This window comes from Gymnogyps californianus, chromosome 2, assembly GCF_018139145.2.
Source record: "Gymnogyps californianus isolate 813 chromosome 2, ASM1813914v2, whole genome shotgun sequence".
Taxonomy (NCBI): Eukaryota; Metazoa; Chordata; class Aves; order Accipitriformes; family Cathartidae; genus Gymnogyps; species Gymnogyps californianus.
The window spans coordinates 128,191,309-128,215,136 of NC_059472.1; the positions used below are offsets into that span (position 1 = coordinate 128,191,309).

The 23,828-nt window shown below is 36.8% G+C and overlaps 1 protein-coding gene across 2 annotated transcripts in view; it reads left to right on the forward strand.

The window, feature by feature from the left end:
- TBC1D5 (TBC1 domain family member 5) overlaps nt 1-23,828 on the forward strand; it is a 311,060-nt gene that overhangs the window by 217,595 nt on the left and 69,637 nt on the right. For both annotated transcript variants that reach the window (XM_050891710.1, XM_050891711.1), the window contains exons 15-16: nt 9,571-9,713; nt 16,367-16,473. In XM_050891710.1, coding sequence (XP_050747667.1) covers nt 9,571-9,713; nt 16,367-16,473 — 250 coding nt within the window. The remainder of the gene's footprint in view (nt 1-9,570; nt 9,714-16,366; nt 16,474-23,828) is intronic.

Sequence of the window (23,828 nt, forward strand, 5' to 3'; positions counted from 1 at the left end):
TGGTTTATCACCATAATTTTATCACACTGAACCTTGCTTTTTAAATCTGAGTATTGCCTGAGCTGTTTAAATTTAGTTGTTTTGCAGAAACACAGCAGTATTCTTCAATCTTTTTCCTTTGAATAAAAGCACAGTTTAGCCCCGATAATTTTTAAATGAGTCATGGTATAACAGCTGGATCCTTCATGTTGTTACCTCTGTATTTTGGCCAACATTTAAAAAATGGGTGCCTCAGCTTTGATCTGTGGTATGTTGTCAACTTGAAGCACCTTTTTAAAAAATCTTGACAAATGTCTAGAACTTCTGTCCTTTAAAAAATTCAGCAATGGCTGAAACTATGTTAGATATTTCATTATGATCATTCTTTCTGTAGGTAACTACTGGAGTACAACAGTGTTATCCACCCTTCACAGTAATGAATGGTCAGTAAATTGCTGTAGTCCAGTAACTGGATGTCATATTTACTGCAAACACAGGCTAACAATGTCAATACAACGCTTGTAATGGCTGTTAATTACTAAGCCTTTGTAAAGTGGGGTGTGTGTGAAATACTGAAATTGAAGTATTTTAACTTTTAATGTTTAGGAGGACTGGAAAAGAGATTGAACAGTGTACTTTTCTCCCACTGCAGAGAGTTTCTTTAAATTAACTGCTACATTCAGTGCAAGTCTCTGATGACTTAAGAGTTACATCCGCAATATAAATTTCCACCTAAAGGTCCAGTTTCTCCCATCTTTCCTGCTGAAAAAATGGGAAACTTGTTTCTGTTTTCTCTTCTAAACACATTCAAGTTCTTAGCTCTGTTTTGAAAGTTTTTAGTGTTATGGAAAAACCAGTTGCAGACTTCTCTCTGATACTAATCAAATCCATTTTCAAATCGGTTGAACAGACTAATGAGAGAGGGGTTTTTTTACTCTTTCCTATTCTGCAAGCTTACAGTCTTGTACTATCTAAAAACCAAAATAGCCTCTGAAAATGTTAGAGGGATGAAGTGGAAAGCGAAAGTGTCTGTAATCTAACCAAGCCCGTACAGCAACCTAAAACTGATGGAGATCAGCACTGATAATATAAACAGTCATTGTGTCTTACAATGTGTTAGTCCATAATTACTGTTACAAATAAATTTAGATTCAAGCTTTTCCAGAAATGGACTATTGCAAATTTGATGGGAGAACCATTGGCAAAGCCTCCAAATAAAACTACTACTTTAAAAGACATTTGAATATGCAGAGAAACTGGAATTCTCTCAAGAGAAAAAAGTCAAAAGCAGGTTGACACATTAGGTAAAGAAAAGGTGAACCTGTTACATGGACGTTAAGAGCTTGTTTCAGCCAGTCATGTTATTGGAGGTTTACATTAAGAAGATCAATCAAATAAATTGCAAAATCAGAACAGTAACCCAACAGTAACCCAAAATTATAAATGTAATTTAATTAAATTAATTTTAATTTAAATGTTTATAAGTTTAATTATTCTGAATTCCTGCTTTTATAGGACTTTATCAAATAATCTCTGAATCGGATCCAATCTTACATTATACCGCTCCAGAATTTTGTAATAACATCTGATCAGAATTTAAAGATTAAAGTATGGAAAACTACCACATCTTTAGGCAAGATTCTCCAATGGTCTACTTGTCACTGCAGGGTTTTTATTTTTGTTTATGAGGTTATTGTGGAAGGGGAGAACAGCTTGTGGTGATCTTTTGGTGTATATTTTACCTGCCTTTTTGCTGGTATGAATTTGTGTATCATTTGTCTTCCCCTTGGTGAACCCATGCTGACCACTCCTGATGATTTTCTTGTCCTTCGTGTGCCTGGAAATAGTTTCCAGGATTAGCTGCTCCATCATCTTCCCAGGGATCAAGGTGAGGCTAACTGGCCTGTAGTTCCCTGGGTCCTCCTTCTTAACCTTCTCGAAGATAGGAGTGACATTTGCTTTCCTCCAATCTTCGGACATTCTCCCAGTCACCATGATTGATCAAAGATTATTGAGAGTGGCCTCGCAATGACATCCACCAGCTCCCTCAGCATTCATGGATGCGTCCCATTCAGGGCCCATGGGCTTATGTGTGTCCAGTTTGCTTAAGTATTCCCTGACATGATCCTCTTCCACCAAGGGTACATCTTCCTTGCTCCAGCCTTTTCCTCTATCTCTCAGACCTGGGATTCCTAAAAGCCAGTCTTACTAGTAAAGACTGAGGTGAAGAACAAGAAGGCATTCAGTATTTCAGCCTTTTCCGTGTCCTATGTAACTGGGTACCCTGGTTATAGAGTAGAGTAGAAATGTTGAGCAGAGTTTTAAAATCAGGGATAGGTTTTAGTGGGTATGGTTACCAGTAATCTCTTTGGAAAAGTTTTTTAAAGAAAGTTCCTTATCATTGGGGTGTATACTACAACAGGGTGAAGTGGCAGGAGAAATGTACACTTTGCAACGGCTGCATAAAGGAGCAAAATACATCACTCCTGTCAGCATTAAGTGGATTCCCATAAGCTTGCATGAAACAACTTCCAAAACAAATTCAGAAGAACATGAAAGTACAACTATCAACACTTAAAACAGTACAACAAGCTAGAACTACATCGGGGACCAAAACCATTGCAAGAACGTGAAGGAAAATTGTCTTCCCTCTAGCAGGGGCACCACCACTTCTGGTGAACATGTCCAGGGCACCCAGTGGTAGTTGCTGGTACCACTCAAGAAGTTGGCTCTAGGTGGAGAGCAGCAGTAGGTGACAGTGGCAGCCATGGAAAATCGGAAGCCAAGGGCAGCACCAATGCCAAAACAGGTGCCTAAAGTTAGTTAAGAACTGGAACAGAAACCTACCCAAAGCAGGCTAACAGGTTCAATAGTTTTATTGTAGAACATTTCTAAAAATATTAAACATTACTGCTATGAAGATGCAATGGCACCTTTTTCATTAAGCGCATTCCTGCAAGTGAGTATATTACAGCTGGTCTGGCTTAAGACAGCAGTAGGTGCTTTTGCAAAGAAGCGTAAATTACAATGAGGAAGGGGAGATCATTATTAGGAATTCAGTTTTTAGAAGGAAAAACCTTCTTTAATAAGGAAATACGTAGAGTCTTCCAAAAAAGGAAAGAATTTTTCTTAAATGCAAAACTGAGTAATCTTTGCCAGTAATCTTAAAGAAACCAGATGGGAAAGGAAATAATCCACATAACAATTGGATGCTCATGTCATTTATTTGTAAAAATAAAATTAAAGGTATTTATTTTAAAGAGATATGCTAGTCTGTGTTTGATAAGGTAATTACTATAAAAAATTTTCAGGATGTGTAGAGCAGCAGGAAGTTTCAATAGGACAAATCAAAACCTTTTTCCCCAGTGGAAAGAAGGCAACAAAGTAAACTATGTACAGTATTCTTGTTCATAGCTTAGCCTAAATTTGAGTAGATTTATATTAATAAATGAGTGTTTATTATCATTATTATTTAATTTTAAATACTTATTTTCTCATGGGAAAACCTATGGTAGAGTTTGAAACCCATATAATCCAAAATGTGAATGTGTAGTTTCATTTTTATTTGAATTGTTTTCAAACACGGTGATTTTTATCTTTGCATAAGGCCCCAGTGTCTAAGCTGTGGAACAGAAAGCCTGTGGATCTTATCGTAGGTTTTAAAATTGAGAGTTTTTTAATATAGCTACGTAAAGCTTAAAAAACAAATGGATGTGACCACAAACCAAACAGAAATTGAACCAGAAAAAAAACCCCAGTAACCTGCCTTGTGTCGATGCAGCAGGAGGCCATGATTCGTGCATTTGGTGCAATGATCCACCAGATCTTCATGCAGCCAGTACAGGAGAAGCTGGATGAAATGAACACCCCGCATGGGAGTGCAGGACAGGACAATCCCACCTAGATCACGGTCACACCAAAGCGTGCATGTCGTTCTCTGGCAGAATAGTAGTCCACATACAAACCTGAAATTACTTAAACAGATAAGGCAGGTGTACGCGCACACCTAAGAAGATTCTTTTTTATATACTTTCTGTTATCTCCAAGTCTAAGGGGAAGCTGAATGATTTGTTAGATGCTGGCACACACTTTTTCCCTCCTTATCGCACACGCTTTTGTACAATCAGCATACACTGCTGGAGACGATGTGGTAGAAATCTGTAATATTTAAATGTTTTACAGCCTAAGGAAAATCTGATCATCTTGTCTGCCTTCTCAAATGACAAAGGCCACATAATTTTATCTAATAAATCCAGAATTAACATTTGAATTTATGGTTGAAGTAAACACATCTTCTAGCAAGATGTCTGTTTTCATTCCCTACGCAAGTTAAGTAGATTAAGGCAAAAAATGGAACATATGCTGTAACAACATCCTTTATGGGTGGTGTGCATATGAGGGTGTGCTGTGTGTAAAATTCTTAACGTTTAGATGGAACACATCAGAAGTTTCTGTAAATCCCCAAAAGACTGGTGAGCTTCCCACATAACTTCTTATACCAGTTTTTTGGCTTTATTGGGATTTCACATGCTTCTTTCTCTTCTGACAAAATACTGGATTTTAATAAGGTTTTGTTTATTTTATAAATGTCATTTTGTTAATAGTTACTTAGCTTTTTTGCCTGTCTTCTCATCTGTGATCATTAAGAGTTTCTCATGCACCATGAGCAGTACTGCCCTTCCACAAGACCCCTGTAGAAGAGTAGCTGAAAGAACAAGTTGTGATTATACTTCGGGCATGTTTCCTTCGCTGTCTTGTATCGTTTGAAGGTTTTATTAATCTCTTTAGGACATTCCGTACAAAATCTCTGAACTGTATAAAGCCATGGGAGTCTTAATAAAAACAAGATTTATTAAGAAAGGAGACAGAACACTGGAGAAATGGACTGTGTAACAAGTCTGAGCTGAAATGTTGCTAAAGCTTGTCCTGATTGGTCTCCTTCATATCATTAGAAGAAAGTAAACTACCTTACACATCCTCTGATTGAACTTGGCTGTCTCCCCTCTGACTGCCTCTGGCAACTACCAAATCCGGGGCAGTTTCTGGTATCAAATGTTTTCTTTTGAGGGTGCTTTTGCTGTGTATTTACAGCTATCTTTGCTCTTCCTTCTCATCCATGCAAGTGTTGACAAGTGCTGCTGCGGGAGCGGTAGCCCCCATGTTAGCCCTGCCTGCTGCTGGGTACCTCTGCAGAAGGGCAGCCCCAGAGGTACGCAGCCTTCTTCAACTGCAGCCCACCCAGTGTGTCTGTAGGTTAGAAACATAGACGTCTGAAATCGTGGTGCAGGCATCAAGTCTGCCCAGAGTAGTGCTTACTGCCTGGCATTGAACTATTTAATTCTTTATCTTCCGTACAGCTTTAAGTTCGTTTGAAAGTGTTATACAAATATCGTTCCTCATCCTTTTTCCATATCTTATTTTCGAACAAGCAGATCACAGCTCAAGTCTGTCTACCCTTTCTCCTAAATTATTGACCATGACTTTACATAGTAAATTGCACTGGCTACAAATGTTTGCTTGAACATAATTCATGACAGAGTTTAAAGACACAGAGCTTACATATCATTTTCTCAGTCAGTAAACAACTGATGTTAATTTTGGCATTTCTCAGCTTCCGATTGCTTAGTTTTGATAAGATGGTGTTCTTTTCAATAGTTACAGTCCATTTAAATAATTTTCATATTTTTAAAAAAGCAGCAAAACTTGCAGTGAAAATGAAATGACATCCTGCAAAATCCTACTGACCCTCCCTTTCTCTGGAAGACTCCCACTAGTGAGTCTTGCAAGCATTGGAAACTAGATGAACAGCATCCTCCGCCGTCACATCCACTAAGTGGCACTAGCCATTGCAGGTGGATGATAAGCATCTTTGCCATTTCCCATGCAAGAAGGAGGGTGCAGCTGGGGTGAAGGACGGGATGGCAGATGCACCGTTGGGTTGGTGGCAAGAGTTAGGAAGAAACAGAATGTACTCTGAGGAAATCTGAACTCTGCTGTGTTTAGGTCAACCAAGGAATTATCAAATCTGGGCATTTTTTTTTAATATACACAGCAAAAGGAAATACCAGAGACCTTGTTGGTTTGATTCTAGACCTTCTTAATGAAATGCTTGGCGAAAAAATAAGTTAAGCATGAGCAGAATTTTTTTAACCTTCTTCTAATGAATAGTATCAATGAATAAAAAAAATCAAGCCTTGAGCAGATGCTTGGAGTGGAAATTGTACTGAAGATTGAGTTTAGCAAAGTATAAATGGCTGAAAACAGGCTCTTACAGTAGAATTTTTAGGCAACTTGTTGACAAGTTGTAGGTCCTAGATTTAGTCATTTAGAAGTAGCTTCAGAGTCATGCTTTCCCTTTCCTGACGTTATGGTTTTTCTTATTCTTTCTGATTTCATTGTGTTGTTTTGTCCTCATAAAGACTCCTAAACTGTTTGTATCGCCTCGTCTGTAACCATTTCTTAGGCTTATTTAATCTTTTTAAAAGAATTCTCTGCCTTCCAAGAAGACAGAGAAGATAACCAGCTAAATATATGTAACACATAACATAAGTTAATTTTATTGATGCTTGGAGAATTGTCCTGTAAATCTCAGTCAAAATGGTTGTGGTTTTAGTTAAAACTGGTAAGGCTGGATCATTGCCTTATTTAATGACTTTACTACAGCACAGTTTTCTCCTGCTTTCCGTATATTGTAAGGTCATTAATGAATCATTATCTATTGCTAGTAATTACTGATCTCTTGAGAATATTGGTTTAATTATATAGGAATCATAAGTGGAAGATACAGTTACATATTCTACGACGTAGATAGTAGTACCTTGGTGTATTATGGCTTTAAAGAATCGGGGGGGGGGGGGGTATAGATTTTAGTTGCTAAGTGTACCTGGTAAAATATGAATTATTGTATTACTGCATATGATAAAAGGTATACTATTGTGAGCCTCGCAGTCGGCAGGTGTAACAGATGTAAGGCAAGATTAACAGGACAGAACAATAATTAAACCACAGACAGCCATCTCAAAAAAAAAAAAAAGGTTTATCATGTCCAATGCAATTATTAAGTGTGTCTTAAATTCTCTGCAAATATTTGTAAAAGCAATAAAAACGCGTTAGTTTGAAAGACATCTTTTCAGTGTGGACACTTACTTTAAGGAATTAAGAGCCCTTTTTATGAATACAAAAGCTGAGTGAAGTCCTGCCATATGGCAGCATAGTTCATCGGCAATAGGGTCCTTGGTTTATAGATGCTATGAGCTAAATGCTGCTGAAGAAAATAAGAGAGCAGTTAGTATATATGCATTCACAACAGTATGAATTGCTTACTCCCTTTAAGACAGGAAGGTTCAAATAATTAACGGTAATATTATGGTTGCAAAAGGAAGTCCAGTTGTTCTTCAGCAGTCTACATCTGTGAAACGTGATACCTCTGGGGACTGAGATTTAATTTTCCCAGGAGAAAATATAAAAGCAGGAGAAAAAAAAGGAATGACTTCTGCTTGAGCAGAATAAACCTGCGTCTACAAACGATTAGCACTGCATAATGAAGTAGTAAAGAAGCAAAAGAGATTTCTAATAAAAGACTAATAACAAATCCCATTACACCATGGTGTATTTTTTCCCTTGAAGTGTATTAGACTTTTAGCAAGGCTTCTGAATGAGATTTGGGTAGTTGCAAGCAAAGTCAGCTCAAATGCTTCAAGCTTAGCTGAAATTTCTTGCCTAACAGTTTGTGTAACTTGAAAGTTGCGGTTTTACAGGTGGGAGGAGTTGTTAATGCAAGTAATAGGCTTCACGCAGAGTTTGGGTAACGTTTGTGTCACCGTAGGATAATAGTCTCCTGTAGGCTAGGCACTGTAGGGTAATGTGCCACTATATGGTAAAATCCCTTAGATAGAACAGACGTGGTATTAAATGCACTAGCTAAGTCTTGCTTTTGTGTTAACAGTTCTTCTGACTTCTCTTTCTGAGGCCTGAAAATAAGTCCTCATAGGAAAGGGGTTTGATCAGAGAGGGAAATACACAGAGTTTGTCATAGCTAATATTGTGACTTTTATAATTATTGTGCTAACATAAAAAGTTACAAGACCTTAGAACGTAAATGTCTGCTATAAGGATGAGATGATGCTGTCTTTTGAAATCATGTATTTTCACTTTTAAAAGGGAACATGTCTTGCAACGGAAAAAATTCTGTGTAGTGATCTCTAAATCTATAACGTGGATGTTTTTGTAGATTATACATGTGGTTCCAGTGGTGGGGGAATAAAAGTTCAGTGAACAAAACCTTGACTCACAAAACAGTCCCTTTGAATTTCTTTTATAAGAGAGAGTCTTTTTGTACAGATTGTTGCTATCTTAAAAGCTTGTGTTCGACTGACGTGTTGGAATTCATTTGTCTAGAAATGAACTTTTATTACTGGAATCAGGAAAAAAAAAACAGATGCCTTAAACCAACAATGAGTTCTGGGACAAAAGTGGTTAAACATGAATTCTTACAAGTGAAACTAATCTTGATGAAATTTCTAGTTGCCTTTTTAGAAATTTTTGTGAGTTTTAAAGAATGACTTAATTTGCTTAGCAGAAATTTGCAATCAATCTTTTCTTGCCACTGAATAAACAGATTCCACATGTGTAGTAATTTGCATATCCCCGCTAAAAATGTAATTCATTATTTTTAAGTCCATTTCGTAATAACTATTTCAGGATGAATGTTACTAACTATTCTTTTGCTCTTTCAAATGTAACCCTAGATAATCCTACCTAAAAAGGTACAAAGCTAGCGGGTCTGTTCTGGAATAGGAAAGGGAAGTGCCTTTCCTGAGGTCAGCAAGTAAGTCAGTGTAAGAGCCAGAACTGGAAATAAGAAATCTTGAGAAATAACTTTCTTCTACTGCATCTCAAGCTTCCAGCCCCACGCAAATATTGCATTTAGTAAGACAGATTTTCACGTTTTGCTAGGTATGAAAACAGCACAGATATGAACAGGAATTAACGGTATAGTCTACATGCAGATTATCACTAAATCTGGTAAAGATTTAAATTAGGTTTAATCAAAATACCATTCATAGCATATTTTACATGGAGCTGCAAACACTCATCAATAACAGGGAGGAAGCCTCTTCAAAGTGTGACCTGGTCCATTTTAACTGCTGTTCGGCATCTGCCTCTGAACCGACTTTCACTTGACTGGGCTTTTCAGGGATTCTCATAAACCACTGGCTTCACCCTCCTGGCTCTGCTGTTCCGGGCTATTCTTGCGTAACATTTTCTCCCTTTCATCTTAGATCCTTATCACATTAAATGCTCAAAAATATGTTATATAGGATTGATACGTTTTGTCCTTTGAGGTTCACCCACGTAATAATATTACTCAGTTAAGCTTCTACAGTCTGTCATGTATCACTTCTTTAATGTAGATGCAGTAACATTTCCACAAATACAATTAGTTAAGTGGTTATCACAGATCTTCACGCATCGCAAAATTTTCTGGTAGAATGTTTTGGGTTGTAGTTGATCCTGGGATATGTATCCTGACTTTACCATACTTGGCAAAACAGAGAAATACAAATCATGTCTTTTCCTGTTTTTTTTCAGGCGATGGGTAAGGCTCCTGTTTGGACGTGAATTCCCACTTCAAGACCTTCTGGTTGTCTGGGATGCTCTATTTGCTGACAGTATCACCCTGAATTTAGTTGACTACATTTTTGTAGCCATGTTGTTATATATTAGAGATGCCTGTAAGTATCAACTGTCTTACGATCTTTTAAAAAGAATGCAAACCTATTTTTCAAAGAAAAAGAGGACTTAAGAAATGCTAAATTTCAGTGTGACTTTTTTAACGTACTGAAAATCATTCCAAATGCTAGGAGAGGAGCCATTTATTATCAGATGCGGTCTGCTGTATTTATGAAACAAATTGTATCTTGGAGTTAAATGCAGGTTTGTTTTCTGCGTAGTTCTGTGTTTTTATAGGGAGTTGCAGATTTTATGTGCAGCAAGTGATACAGGTATGTACAGAGCTCCACCTTCTGACCAAGCTGATGAATTGAGTAAAGCCTCCTTTTGACACTGGAAATATTTTTATGCTGTTCTGCTGTGAGAAATGTAAAAATGCACAAGACAATGACTCATAATTTTCGAAGATATATGTTGAAGGAAATGTAAATGCAGAGATGAGTAACAATTGCAAAATATGTTTATGCAATAGTGGCATCTTTAAAAAATGATCATTTCATTTTATTTTATTTTGTTGCGCCTGAAATATGTGCAAAGGTGAATTCTTATGGGTAAGTGATGACCAATAAATACATTAAGTTGGGACAAACAAGAAATCACAAAAAAGTTGTTAGCTTATATAATTGTGAATGGGAGGAGGAAGATATGTAATGATTAATTGAGGCATTTATTTCTGTCCCATCATATTTTGCAAAAAATTCTGTATACAACTTTGCTGCAACAAAGTATGCGTTTTGCAGTAAGATGCATGTCTGTCATTAAATATATGAATTCTGTAACATGCTGTTCAGAATTAATTATATACAATCTGTAAGCTTTAGGTTATAACAAGGTCACATATTTGACACAATTTTGTATTCTAGGACACATGAAGTTTTCAACATCTGTGGTTCCTATTTTAGGGCCCAGTCTTGAAAATATAACGTGCATGTACTTTACACGTACTGTCGTTCCACTGCCTGCCTTCATGGTTTTTTTAATTACTTTTTAATAAACATGCAGCATATAGAGCTACCTTACATTCCTCTCAAAGAAGTGGACATTTAATTCAGTTTAGACGTTTCAAAATTAACACGGCTGTTTCAGGATGATCTGATTCCAGGTCATTATGTTCTGCAATCTAAATCTGGCTTGTTTATGTGCAGTAAACTGAAACAATCTTAAAATTTTTGGTATAGATATGTAGTGCAGATGCATGTAAAAATGTTTCTTAGCATCAGTATTTTATTTTGTGTCATCATTTCCCTTTACGAAAAAACTTTAGAACTGTGTTTGTAAGCACCCTCTGTCTTCTTGGGGAGGGAAGGTTGTTCTGGGTTTGTTTTCTTTTGCTTTGTGGTGCTCATGTACAAGTATCAGTATGAGGTAACTGAAAATGTGAGCTAAAAATGTGTTCTAGGCATCTGTATGAAATCAGTCTCCCTCTTTTCTCTGAAATCCCCAGGCTTAGTAAATAGAGTAGTAAATAGCTTTAAAGTGGAGTACATTTGCCCAAACGAGATGCAAAGTCATCTCATCAGGACAGCTAATAGTTCATACATATACTGTTTCTGTAATAAGTAACTTTTTGTTCTATAGTTGGACCTAGTTAGTTACTCTAAGCATAATAGAATGGTGAAACAAAATACCCAGTCATAAATATTGCAAAGTGGAATGTATTTTCAAAGTCAAGCTCAAACTATCGCAATTTCCACGCTTCTTTATTTGATAGAAGAAAGCTTTTCTTATGTATCTGTAATAGAGAAGTTTTCCATTTTTCCTCATTTTTTTATTGCTGATACTATCTGAGCTTTGAATGGAGTTCAAAGTTCTGTTGTAATATTTTTAAAAACATTTTCAAATAAAATAAGTTTCTAAAAGCTTCTCTTTATTTGGTGAAAGGAAATGTTAGCTCAAAACATCCTATGATGTTAATCTTCTATAAATAAACCATCTGGAAATTTTCAGTTTAAAAACTTTGAAACAATAGGAACAATAATAGAGCTCCTAAGATACTATGTTATAAAAATGTCAAACATAAGCAATGATAATAATACAGTACCGAAAGCATTTGAAAGTTTAAAAATTATGCAGATTCTTTTATACCAATACATTTGAGGATGGGGGAGAAGTTGCTGGTTTGGGAATTGATGGATTTTTCTCTGTGTTTTATTATGATGTTCTCAAGGACATGATTTTAAGAAAGTATTATTTGTGCTATATTTGTCATTTTATTTTTATTTTAGTTTTTAAATCCTCTGTTACTCAAATGACCTATTATTCAAGCAGAAGGGAGCATTTAGATTATTAGGTTATTGTTTATACATTTTAGAGATTACAGATACATAATCATGTACACAGCCATTCTGTAAACTGCTCTGTTCATTTTTACATCTGTATCCAAGCAGAGCTTTATCCATGGAGTGATAATCCTCACAAACCAAGTGTAGGGTTGTGTACCAAAGTATCTGTGAGTTTTAATAAATTATTTTCTGGGTTTCTTCGGAAAAATTCGTGAAAAACAACCTTTTTTTTTTAAATCTGTCAAATCAGAAGCATGAATATGTTACTTCTTTTTCACCAATATGGATGTATATGCAGTTGTTGATGAAATCAGAAGGGAGGGGAGGGTGCAGTGCAAAAATATATGTATTTTATATACTTCCCTTCCCTTCAAGAAGGACGAAAATGCACAAACCTGGAAGACCTGTCTATATTTTGCATAGTAAACTAATATCAATATTGCACCAGGAGCTAATTTTGACTGATCAGTGTTAGAATAAGTATATTTTTATCATGTTCCCACTTGAAGACTAGCTATGGCCATTGTTAGGATATATTTTCTCTTATCTAAAAGCGCTCTGAATATTTTGAGGGAAATAAAGGAGCCACAGCCTCTTCTTAGAGGAGCTGATTTGTTGTTTTTGTTGTAGTGCAAGATGTTTGTACTATGTTCGTACTATCTATGTTTAACTCAATTTAGGGCCTACTAAAGAGAACATAGCCCTGCATAAAGCAGCAGGGGGAAGCAGTCCCACCCTTCCTGGGTTAGGAAGTCATCTGGATACAGGGTTGGTGGCATCAAACATTAAACTCTTAAGAAACGAGATGTGGCAGAAAATTATGACTTTGTTGAGGCAGGTACAGTTAGTTTACATGTTGTCCATCACTATTATTGCTGCTTGCATCCAGGAATGGTTATTGTACCGACAGAGAAAAGTCAGTCTCATCTAAAGCAGAAGGGAGAAAGCAATTTGATGTTCCTCTGGGCACTGCATAACAAATACTAATCAAAAGGCAGTAAGATTGCTTTGTCTAAGTAGAGGAGTTTCTCTACTGCTTTCCCTAGAAATACCAATAGCATTCTTCTTTGGAGAAGTGAGAACTTGTTCACAATATAAGTTGGATCCAGATGTGACTCTTGCCAAACCAGTTAGTGAAGGAAAAGCACAGGTACAGAAGCACCAAGCTTACTGCAAGGCAGCTGGCCACAGTGTAAGATTGAACTTCATTGAACTTGAGCACCATCCAGCTACTGCTGAGACTGGATAAATTTGTATTGCACAGAATCTCCTTCCAGAAATTTTGTCCTATAGTTGATTCTTAGAAATCCTTATAACTCCGATATGCATATTCAGAGAAGGGGTGTTTGTTTTGTTTTACTGCTATTTTCTCTATCATTTTTAAGAAAACTGCCACTCTCTTGGATAATATTATACATTTTGTCCTGAAGAGACAAGAATCATAAAATGGTTTGGGTTGGAAGGGACCTTGAAGGACCATCTAGTCCAATCCCCTGCCATGGGCAGGGACACCTTCCACTAGACCACCTTGCTCAAAGCCCCATCCAGCCTGACCTTGAACCCTTCCAGGGATGGAGCATCCACAGCTTCTCTGGGCAACCTGTTCCAGTGTCTCACCACCCTCATCTTAAAGAATTTCTTCCTTATGTCCAATCTAAATCTACCCTCTTTCAGTTTAAAACCGTTGCCCCTTGTCCTGTCACTACAGGCCCTGGTAAAAAGTCTCTCTCTATCTTATAGCCCCCTTAACATATTGAAAGGCCGCAGTCAGGTCTCCCTGGAGCCTTCTCTTCTCCAGGCTGAACAACCCCAACTCTCTCAGCCTGTCCTCATAGGAGAGGTGTTCCATCCCTCTGATCATTTTTGTGGCCCTCCTCTGGATCTGCTCCAACAGGTCCATGTCTTTCCTGTGCTGAGGACTCCAGTTGGATGCAGTACTCCAGGTGGGGTCTCACCAGAGCAGAGTAGAGGGGGAAAATCATCTCCCTCGACCTGCTGGCCATGCTGCTTTTGATGCAGCCCAGGATACGGCTGGCTTCTCTGGGCTTCGAGCTCACATTGCCGGCTCATGGGCAGCATACAGATCACTCTGAAACAAAGGGTACCAAGAAGTGTTTCAGCAAAGTAATCCCTTTAACCTAAGGTTCCCCAGCAAATAGCACTGGCAACAATCTTCTCTTCTGTAAAGACTTCTACATGAAAAGAGGACAGCTGAATATGTGGGGAAAACCGTAAAGATAAAATAAATATAAAAGTTAGCAGGCCTTCCTCATTAAAGTGTTGGAGTTCTTTTAACTTTCTTTGGATGATAAGGTTTCATTTTAAAATTTAACTTTTAGGGATCAGAGGGGACACAGGTCATTGCGCGACAGTTTGATTTTTTTTTCCATTATTCAATTGCTTCACTGTTATACATTTCAAAAAATTAATAATTAGAGTAAATGTGGTTGAAAATATAAATTTTTTGTCAGGAGTCAAGTCTGCACCATTAAAATATATTAGCTTTTTTAATATTTACTTTTCTCTATATCTGTGAGACAGCAAAGAACTTTCCAGGAAAAATACAGAAAGGATAATTTTAATCCATTTTACATTGCAGAATAAAACACATACTGATCTGTTCAAAAGAGAAATGCATTGGTCTTACTGCCTATCATTTATAAAAGTATTTAGAATTTACTATCAATTTTCAGTATTTTTATTTGCTTTGGTAAAAAGGCATCATGATCATAACTGCAGTACAGTATCTTAAATTTGATTTACGTATGTGAGTTTGATTGGGTATGTACTATGTGGTGTTCATATTATACTCCTCTGAAAGAACTCTGGCGGAGACCATTATATTGTGTTCATTATGCCAGCTTTGTGACTTCAAGAAGAAAAAACAGGTACCTGAATATGAACAAGAAAAACAAAGGGTAGGAAAAAGAACAGGCAGAACAGATAAAGAATGAGTAGGGTAAGTGAGTGCTTTACAAATGAAAGCAGATGTATGAAATTACAAGCTGTCGGATCAGCAACGGAAATGAAGATGATAAAGTGGTTCCCTACACAGATTATAATTATTCATTTTGCCCAGTCCTGCATCTTTTCCCCATAATCCTCTTGTTGAGGGAGGAAAGGTACAGGAGGATATGAGGCTTATTCACATGAAAGAAAAAAATAAAAAATTTAAATCTTTCTGTCCACAAAACAGTCTTTTATTTTGCCTTTTATTGATTCAAAATAATTTTGTGTTTGCAATGATCCTTTCTGGTGTAGAGGCCTGATTAATTAAAAGTGTTTGTTACTACAGCTAAAATTCTCAGAATAGTAAAGTTTGTTAAAAATTTATTTACAATTACTATTGTTGGAGGCTGTCTTTATGTTGCAGAGTGCAAGCATCATTAACAGGCATTGCTTTGACAGCTGTGGCAGATGGATTGCCTGGATTTAGATGGTGCAAAAGAAATGAAGTAGTTTACATAGACCTGCCTGAAAAGATGTCTTTAATAATTGCGCTCATAATTAGATTGATTTGGGAAAAAAAAAACCAAAACAGAAGACGACAACGACAAGCAAAGAACCATAGAGTATACTTACATAGATTGAGATAAAATCAAGCACAATTATAACAAAATGATAAACTTTAGCAAAGCATGCTGAAAATTTCCTGAATAAGTAAAAAATTCTGATGAAGTTAATGGTATATTATATTTTTAAGTATTTATGAAATTAAAATCTAGCCTTTTGCCTTTTTCATGAACATTTAATGAATAGTTTCTGATTTATGAGAAAACAAGGAGTTGTTGACATCATTTTACGTATGTGTATATATGGGGGGGCATGTATGTGTATATGTACATAAGAACAACAAAAGTTAAGAACTGTCAGAGTGGGGGAAGTTATCATAAAAGCAGGACTGAAGGTAAAATTTATCTCACAAATTATCATACTTAAATTTAGGTGTCTGCAGATGAGCGTCTGAAAAGTCAGTGTCCATTTCGGAGTGTAGGACTAGTTCTTCAAGCTCCACTGGCTGTATTGCCCCGACCTCCACTGACTCAGGCAGGCTTTAGGTGCACAGCTAAAGAGATCTAAATTTAGGCGTCTAAATCTGGAGCTAACATAAATGTCTATGACATAAAGTCAGTGGTAGCTTTAGCATTGTCCTTAATGATATTGGACCAAGCGTAGTCATGAAGCTTGATTATGCAATGTCTTCTTTTACTCTGAGCCCTGCTTGAGTTCTAAGAGACCTAATGTGGGAAAAGACAGCTGAATCTGAACTGTAATGAATCTACTGGAAAAGGTACTGTTTTGGAATATCAAAATAAGATAGTAATATTTCACTTTTTTCCTCTTTTTTTTTTTTTTTTTCATTTTCACTGTAGTGATTTCAAGTAATTATCAGACCTGTTTGGGACTTCTGATGCATTATCCACCTATTGGAGATGTTCACTCCCTTATCCTAAGAGCACTTTTTCTCCGAGATCCAAAGGTGAGATGCTCACTTCGTAAATACAGGGAATAAATCTCTATAATAAAATGTTCTAAATACTATGAAGTTAATAACAACCCACATTTTGGGGGCTAAACTGTAATTTCAAGTTGCTTCTTATCTGACAAAAAAGCTGAAGGAAAGAGTTGGTAACCAAGAGCAGGTTGAAACAAGTTCCTTTACTCTTTAAAGGATACTATCCTACTACTTTGCTAAAGTTATCCAGGAGCTCTGGTAAGTGCAAATGTTTGTGCTCTTTAGAATACCTTTGCTTGGTATTCTGCACAGACATCTTTCATAATAAAGTATACTTTTGAAGGAAACAGTAATATTTTATATAATAACCTAGTAAGCTGTATAGAAACTGTCATGCAATTTCATCTGTAAGACCTTTCTCATGGGATTTCTGCAGATTGATCACTGTTAATCCTTAAAGCACTATCCCCACCCAATATATAATGGTTATGTGATGGTTTTCAATTAAAAACGAGAGTCTGCTGTTAGAGCCTGAAAAGATTCACATGAATAAAATGTATAAATTCATAAATTTTATGTTACATATTATTAGCATACAGTTTCTGATATACTCATCTATACTAAAAAAAAAGCGAACCTCTTGCTGTTTTAGAATGGCATGTGTATATGTGTGGATATAATATACAGCAGATATCCACAGTACAGTGGATAAAGTGTTTGAGATTAAGCTGTACACAGTAATCTTTGCAGTACTCAGATCTTTGGCAGATAGCAGAATTTGTGCTGCTGGTTTTGAACTGTCTTTGTGCATGTCCCATTAGTAGGCTGCCAGTGTAAAGTCTGATTTCCCTCGTCATCTTGATGCATGTCACCTTTGAAAGTGAAAAATTCACCACTTCTGCACACTGACTGCCTTCTGCAAAATTTCATTGAGTACCAATGTTTACACTTTTATGGATTAAGAAAAAAATTGTCTCTGTTTCTGTATCAGTTTTTTGCAGAAATCTGCATCCTTACAGCTGCTTTCTTCATTGCTCTCGGGCACAAAGATTTCTTTCATGACGAGAAGTAAAGTATATCGTCTTTTCAGTGTGTAAGAAAGTTTGTAACGTTAGATCTCAGGAATCTTTCTTAAGATTTTGGCAGCAGTCTGTGAAATTAGACTGCCCAGCATTTATTTATGTACTCTCTTAGGAAAACAAGATAGAAGTATTTTCTAGAGGGAAGACACAGAGGGAGGAAAATTGTGCTAAGATATCAAACTAAATCCAATATGTAATCTGTCATTTATTAAAGGTATATGTTAAAAGATAGAATAATTACTAATTATTCAGCTGTCCTCCAAAGCATCCTAGGCAGTATACAAGATATCCTACCAGCTGAAGGGGGCAAAAATAAACCACCAACTTCCCATGAAAGAAGCTTGATCGCTGTTCCGCTCCTTATGCTCTTGTCTCCAACAGGATGAAGTTGTCAGGCTCATAGGGCCTCAGTATCCTGTTAATTAACATTCTCAGGTGTGCCTTGAACACCTTTCAGAAAAATACTGGATGTAGTTCCTACCGTGTTTTTCAGGTAGTTCTCCCTTCACTCAGGTGAACGAGTACTTAAAGCTCTTTCATGCAAAGACTGCTAGTTGTTTTGTCAATTTAAGTAAGATTAATTACAATTGTTCCTCATTTCTGAGCTGTACTGATCTGCTTGGGAAATACTCTGAAGGTTAGGAAGCTGGGATTTCCAGAGAATGGAGAGCCCTAAGGGACTTCCAGCCACCTCTCATTTTATGTTGGGTCTTTAGGTTGAGACTGCATAAACAGATCTGGACTTCTTACAGTAAGGAAGTTAAATGTTCTAAAGGATCACTCTAAAAGAAAAAAAATAGCTCCTGGTCTGAGATAGAAGTGTATTTTCAGTGCTATGACTTGAGTACCTGTTTCGTATCTTTCCCTAGGTATGATTTTAAGGTTCACTTATGTGTCTTTAAGCATATGTTGGTTCAGTCCAAAGTATTTCTGAAATGGAAGTCTTGTTATTCTCTAAGACCTACACATAAAAATTTTCCAAGTCTGTGAAAATTTTTCATTACACAGAATGGAAGGCTCAACAAGACATCATGGGTGCTGTAGGAGTCTGAAGTCAGTACACAGATTATATACCAATATAAGTGGGAAAATTATGATACCTTTTTTTTGCTATCTGCACAAAGATAATTCAGTTTGCATTTATTCCCTGAGGAGATAAAAGGAGATTGGAAGAAAAGACAAGGAGATTTTAGTCAGCAGTGTAACTTGTAAGTGATGATTAGCAAATTCCATGCTTAATGATTTTTCTTCCTCCTTTGATGTTTTCCTGTGCATTTCTCCATCACTAGCTTCTAGTTTCTAATGGGAAATTACATTTGGTTCAGTTCAATTTAGATCTCCTGAGCCAGGGCTGAGTTGTTCTGTGTGGCCTTTCTTCCAAGATTTCACTTGGGTTTTAGTATGTGAAGTCGGGGGAACTCTTCTGTGGGAGACTGTTGCATGGTCCAGTGGTTTATTTCATTATTTGTTGAACATAGCAAGAATGTTTAGTGTTGTTCCAAATATCTGAGAGGGGCTTGCTCTCTGCCCCTTGGAGCTTTAAATCTCAGCTGGACAAGAAATGCAGTTTAGAAGTCATGGACAGGGACAAACGGGAATCTACCTCCTGCAGGTTTGTTAATACATATTCTTTTGGGATTATTTTTGCAGCTAGGTAAATGCCAAATAATCTCACTGATGGCAAGTTGTAGGGTATTTGGACTAAGAAAGGTTGGTGGTATGTACATAAAACTGAAAGGTTCTTAAGGAACAATCCTGTCATAAATGGTGAAGTAGTTAAGAAGGACCTGATACGGCCTTTCCATCCATAACTTCCGAGTTTGGAGATAATCTGGGTTTGCATGTCTAATAACATCCATTATTTCTTCTGTTTCTTTGGTCTGACGTAGCAGATATCTCCTCCTTACTTATTTGTCTTGTAGACTATCAGGAGAGCTAAACTTTGGCTTGATGAACCTGTCACGTTTTCCTTGCTTCTTTTCACTGCAGTCATCACCAGGAGAGCAACCTAAATGTCAAAAGAAAGCTATACTTAAAAGATGGGTAGCATTTTTTCTTACAGATGGACAAATACAATTTCCTGACCTTTTGTGGAATCAAACCTTAGCAGAAGCCTTAGCATTATCCAGTAATAACAATAATATGAAAAGTAATTAGTGCTTGCCATTAATCTAATGCGTGCAGCAGCTCTCCTTTTCACTTTGTGAACCCCAGTTGGCAGTTGGGATGAGAGGACGTTTTACATACCACATCCCTGATATATTCCAGTGCCACGGAAGAGAAACATCTCCGTAATAGCTGAAACAAGTTAATGCACCTGTCTCTGAAGAGGGGCCTGAGAGATACTAATTTTACAGGCATGAGTATGGATCAATGCAGAATAACTGAATTTCAGCTTTTTCTGCTTTTGGCTAGCTCCAGTTCTTAGGAAAATGTAGAATGAAAAGCTCAAATCAGTGTTGTTGTCTTTGCATAAGGTGATGAAGTTAACCTGCTTAGCAGAGTATTTGTTTCACATTTCTAATCTTTGAACAGATAATTACTTCAATTATTTATGTGAAAGTAACTTCTATGCACTTATAGTCCTTCAGACTATAGAAGTAGAGTTTCTTATGGAAGAATGGGCTATTAAAAGTATGTGTATGTGAAATGAGAAAATAAGGGAAGGTTTTTTGTGTATATCCAAAAGCATTTACTGAAGGTGTGTCTTTGTGTATTTGATATCCCACGAGTGGCCAATTTTCTTCATTTTTTTCCGTATCAAAACCATTGAGCACTGTTAATTTTCAAAGCAAAGGCTGCAAAATTGAGAAGTAGAGATACAGAGATAGGGCAGTGGAAAAATATAAAGTGATTAAAAAACATAGTTCTAACTAGAGTTGTTCAAATAAAAAAAATTTAAAAACCCAATTAGAAACAAAAGTCATAGAAAATGTGAACATATTGTGTTCCTTAAATAACCAGATGTTCTTTCCTTCCTGAAGGCAGCCAGGGCTAGGAATAAAAGGTTTAAAACTATTGTTTTAAGTTAACTGTGAATTTTGCAAATCTGTTTTCACCCTTTAGCAAATAAAATTCTAATACAGCAACATAAGCAAAGTAATTTTCATCTTTGGGTGTTCTTATTTGTATGTTGTTCTGTGTTGAAGTGTTAACCTTATCACAATGACTTATTAGAAAACTAAAGCACTACATAGAATATTACAGTTTTACATTGCATACTAAGAACCTGACAACCATCCTTTGTCTGAAAGCTTACTGTATTTATTCTTAATATTTTTGTAAAATAAGTTTGCTTTCAGATATTTTCACATGGTGAGTTACCCTATTCGTTGAGCAAGCTAGTTAGGAGCTTAATTCAGTGGAGACACCTTTTATCAAAAGCCATCGATTCAAAAAAAGAAAAAGAAAGTGGTTGTGCTTGGTTGATGGGAATTAATTTGTTAGTTATGCTAATAATATTCTAGTTACTGCTGCTGATATTTTCTCAGCATTGTATTTTAAGCTATTTGCTGACATTGAAAGTGGCCGTATAATAGTACTGAATTCTAAGTAAATCCGTGATGAAGCATACATGACATTTCAAAGAAGTCGTATTAGTTCGTCATGACTGAAATTACAAGTACTGCCAGAAAACTTAAGCAAAAATATATGGTCATGATCACTCATATAACAATTAGTCAGAGAAATCTGCATTCCAGCTTTTAACACTTTTCACAATCTGAGCAATAAGTGACAAGGGGAAAACATATTACTGAAATTTTGAACCGAACTCTTTGTACATTTATTTTCAGCTGAATTTTCTTCTTAAGTAGCTGCCACCGTCTCCGAGTTTTCTCCAAGCTAGTTTCATGTGCCTGAAAGGCTGTTGAGTTTCACTTTCTTCTTCTTCAGATAAATTCTTTTCTATACACTCATTAACTGAGGTGCCGCTGCAGAGCTGCAACTGTCCTTTGAAAGCTGCCGTTATGTCAGTATTGTTTGTTTTGCTCTTTGTGGCAGCAGAAAAGCAGGTTTGGGGTTGTTTTGTTTGTTAGCATTGTGTGTGCAATCTGGCATTAATTACCTCTCTTTAATGACCAGATTGCAGCCAATCAGAAGTTGGGATCTGGCAGTGCTCGGGCATTAGCAGCTCATTAATTTGTACCTACACGCAGAGGTACTGCTGGGGTGCGGAGTCCATTTTGTTACAGGGGTACCAACAATGGGAGGGGGGCTCTGAACAAACGTTTGCTTTCTTCTTTTTTTTTTCTAATCATGAAGAATGTGACTGATATTTCAGGAGATTTGCAATAATACATTAGGGGGTTTGGGTGTATGAAAAGTAAGTATCAGGAAGCTGGGATAATGGATATCCCAGTGCAGTATGAGCTGGCGGTACAAGTAAGGTCACCTACACTGTAAAGGAGAGTTGCCTTGACAGGGGATATGACTGATAAAGGAAACAAGGTTTTCCAGAAAAGCTAAGTACATGTCTCTTCATCTGGGAGGAAAGAAATTAGAAGAAACAAAAAATAAGTGCATTTACTTTCAGTGATTCACAGAGAACTTCTATTTGCCTTAATTTCTGAAAGATTAAGATCTTGGATGTTTAATGCAATGTAGGTAGATTTTTATGAACAAAAATGTGTCAGGATCTTCAAATTGACCTCTGGTTTTACAACCACATTCAATTCCTTGTAATGAACCCAAGCATTTTGATGGTCTAACTTCCCCATTTGCAAATACAGTAAGGTTAGATGTAATCTAAACACCTCACTTTGAATAAATCAATGGTTTTTATGTCACTGCATGCTAAGCTTTTTAATGTGGGCCTATACAACTAACAATTGCGTATATTTTACATGTAAAAGCCATGATATTAATTTGTTCTTTGTTTATGTTCATGTTCTTAAAATCAGAAACTTTTGCTTTCCAAGGAGATAGGCCATGCTTTGTTTTAAGAATTATGGTTTTAAATATTCAGTTATTGTGTTTCATTAATAGAATAAGGTATGACAGGCAGCTATGAGTTTAATGATAAATTACTTGGAATAACCATGTTGCCATAGTACCACATAAAAATAGTAAGTGTACCATGAATTAAAAATCCTCTTCGTTTTTGTACATTTGTTTCAAAACCTTCATTCCCAGTGCACCTATGCATTTTAAAATATATAAAGGCTCTGTGGTCAATACTCGTAGTACAATAACTTTCTCATCTCTCTCAAAGTTCATTGCAATCTCCCCTGATAAGTTAACCATTTAATCGATCCACCATAAAATAGTCATCTTCTTCAAAGTGTCCTGTACATCGCAAGTAATATTTTCAGGAAAAAATCTTGGAAAGTGGTTGATTAGTCATCTAGTCAAGACTTTTCAAATGAGAAATCTTTCAAAGTCCTTCTCATTTCTCAGTATCATATGTAACACAGTAGTCATCACTCGAAGGAGAGAACTGATCTCTTAGATTGCCAACCACAATGCAGTTGCTCTGTCTTTAGTGTTGTATGCGCAGGCCAGTTACTTGGTTAAGAACCCACAAGTATTGTATCAATGCAAGTTAAGCAGCCATTACATTTAAATGAATAGGAGAATGGTGGGAAATAATACAGAATAAAGCAAAGCTTCCTGAACAGTGACACCTCTCATAGTTAAGACAAAGCTGTGCCACTGGTAGGATGGTGCAGAAACAAAAGACTTGTCCCAGTTCTGTGTAGGGCCGAGCGAGATGGTGCTGCAGTCCACTCCTGGCAGTGAGAGCAGAGCCCAGCAAGGAGGGCAAGTTGACTTTGTTGTTTTCTGATTGCCGGTCTTGTGTGACCCAGCAGGAGAGCTGCTGGCCTTGAGGGTGGTAAGGAGTTGGTGGTGAGGCTGGTGATTTCTGGGCAGGTGGAGAGGTGCAGAGTCTTTCAGAGGAGATGGCTGAAGGCCAGTTAGGAACCATTGTTTCTACTTTCGACTAATATTAAAACAAGTATGTAATAGTGTTGTATAGGACCGCAAGTAACATATGCATTATTCAATAAATAGTCAAGGCAACTACTTGCTGATCTGTCAACTGGACTAAGAATTGCAAACACAAGAAAAAAAAGTGTTTACATTTTTGAATCTTCTCTGCAGGTTTCATAATTATGCCTTTTATCAAGGTGTCTTCCCTATTAATCAGGAAGAGAAGGCATGAGATGCAGCAACATCATGTTCAGGCCAGAGGGGCAATTGGGGAAAATTTAGAAATAGGGAAGGAATTATTCTGCTGTGCTGATCAGCACTCCCGATAATATTCACTGGGAATTCATAAGCTCTGTCATGTTAAGG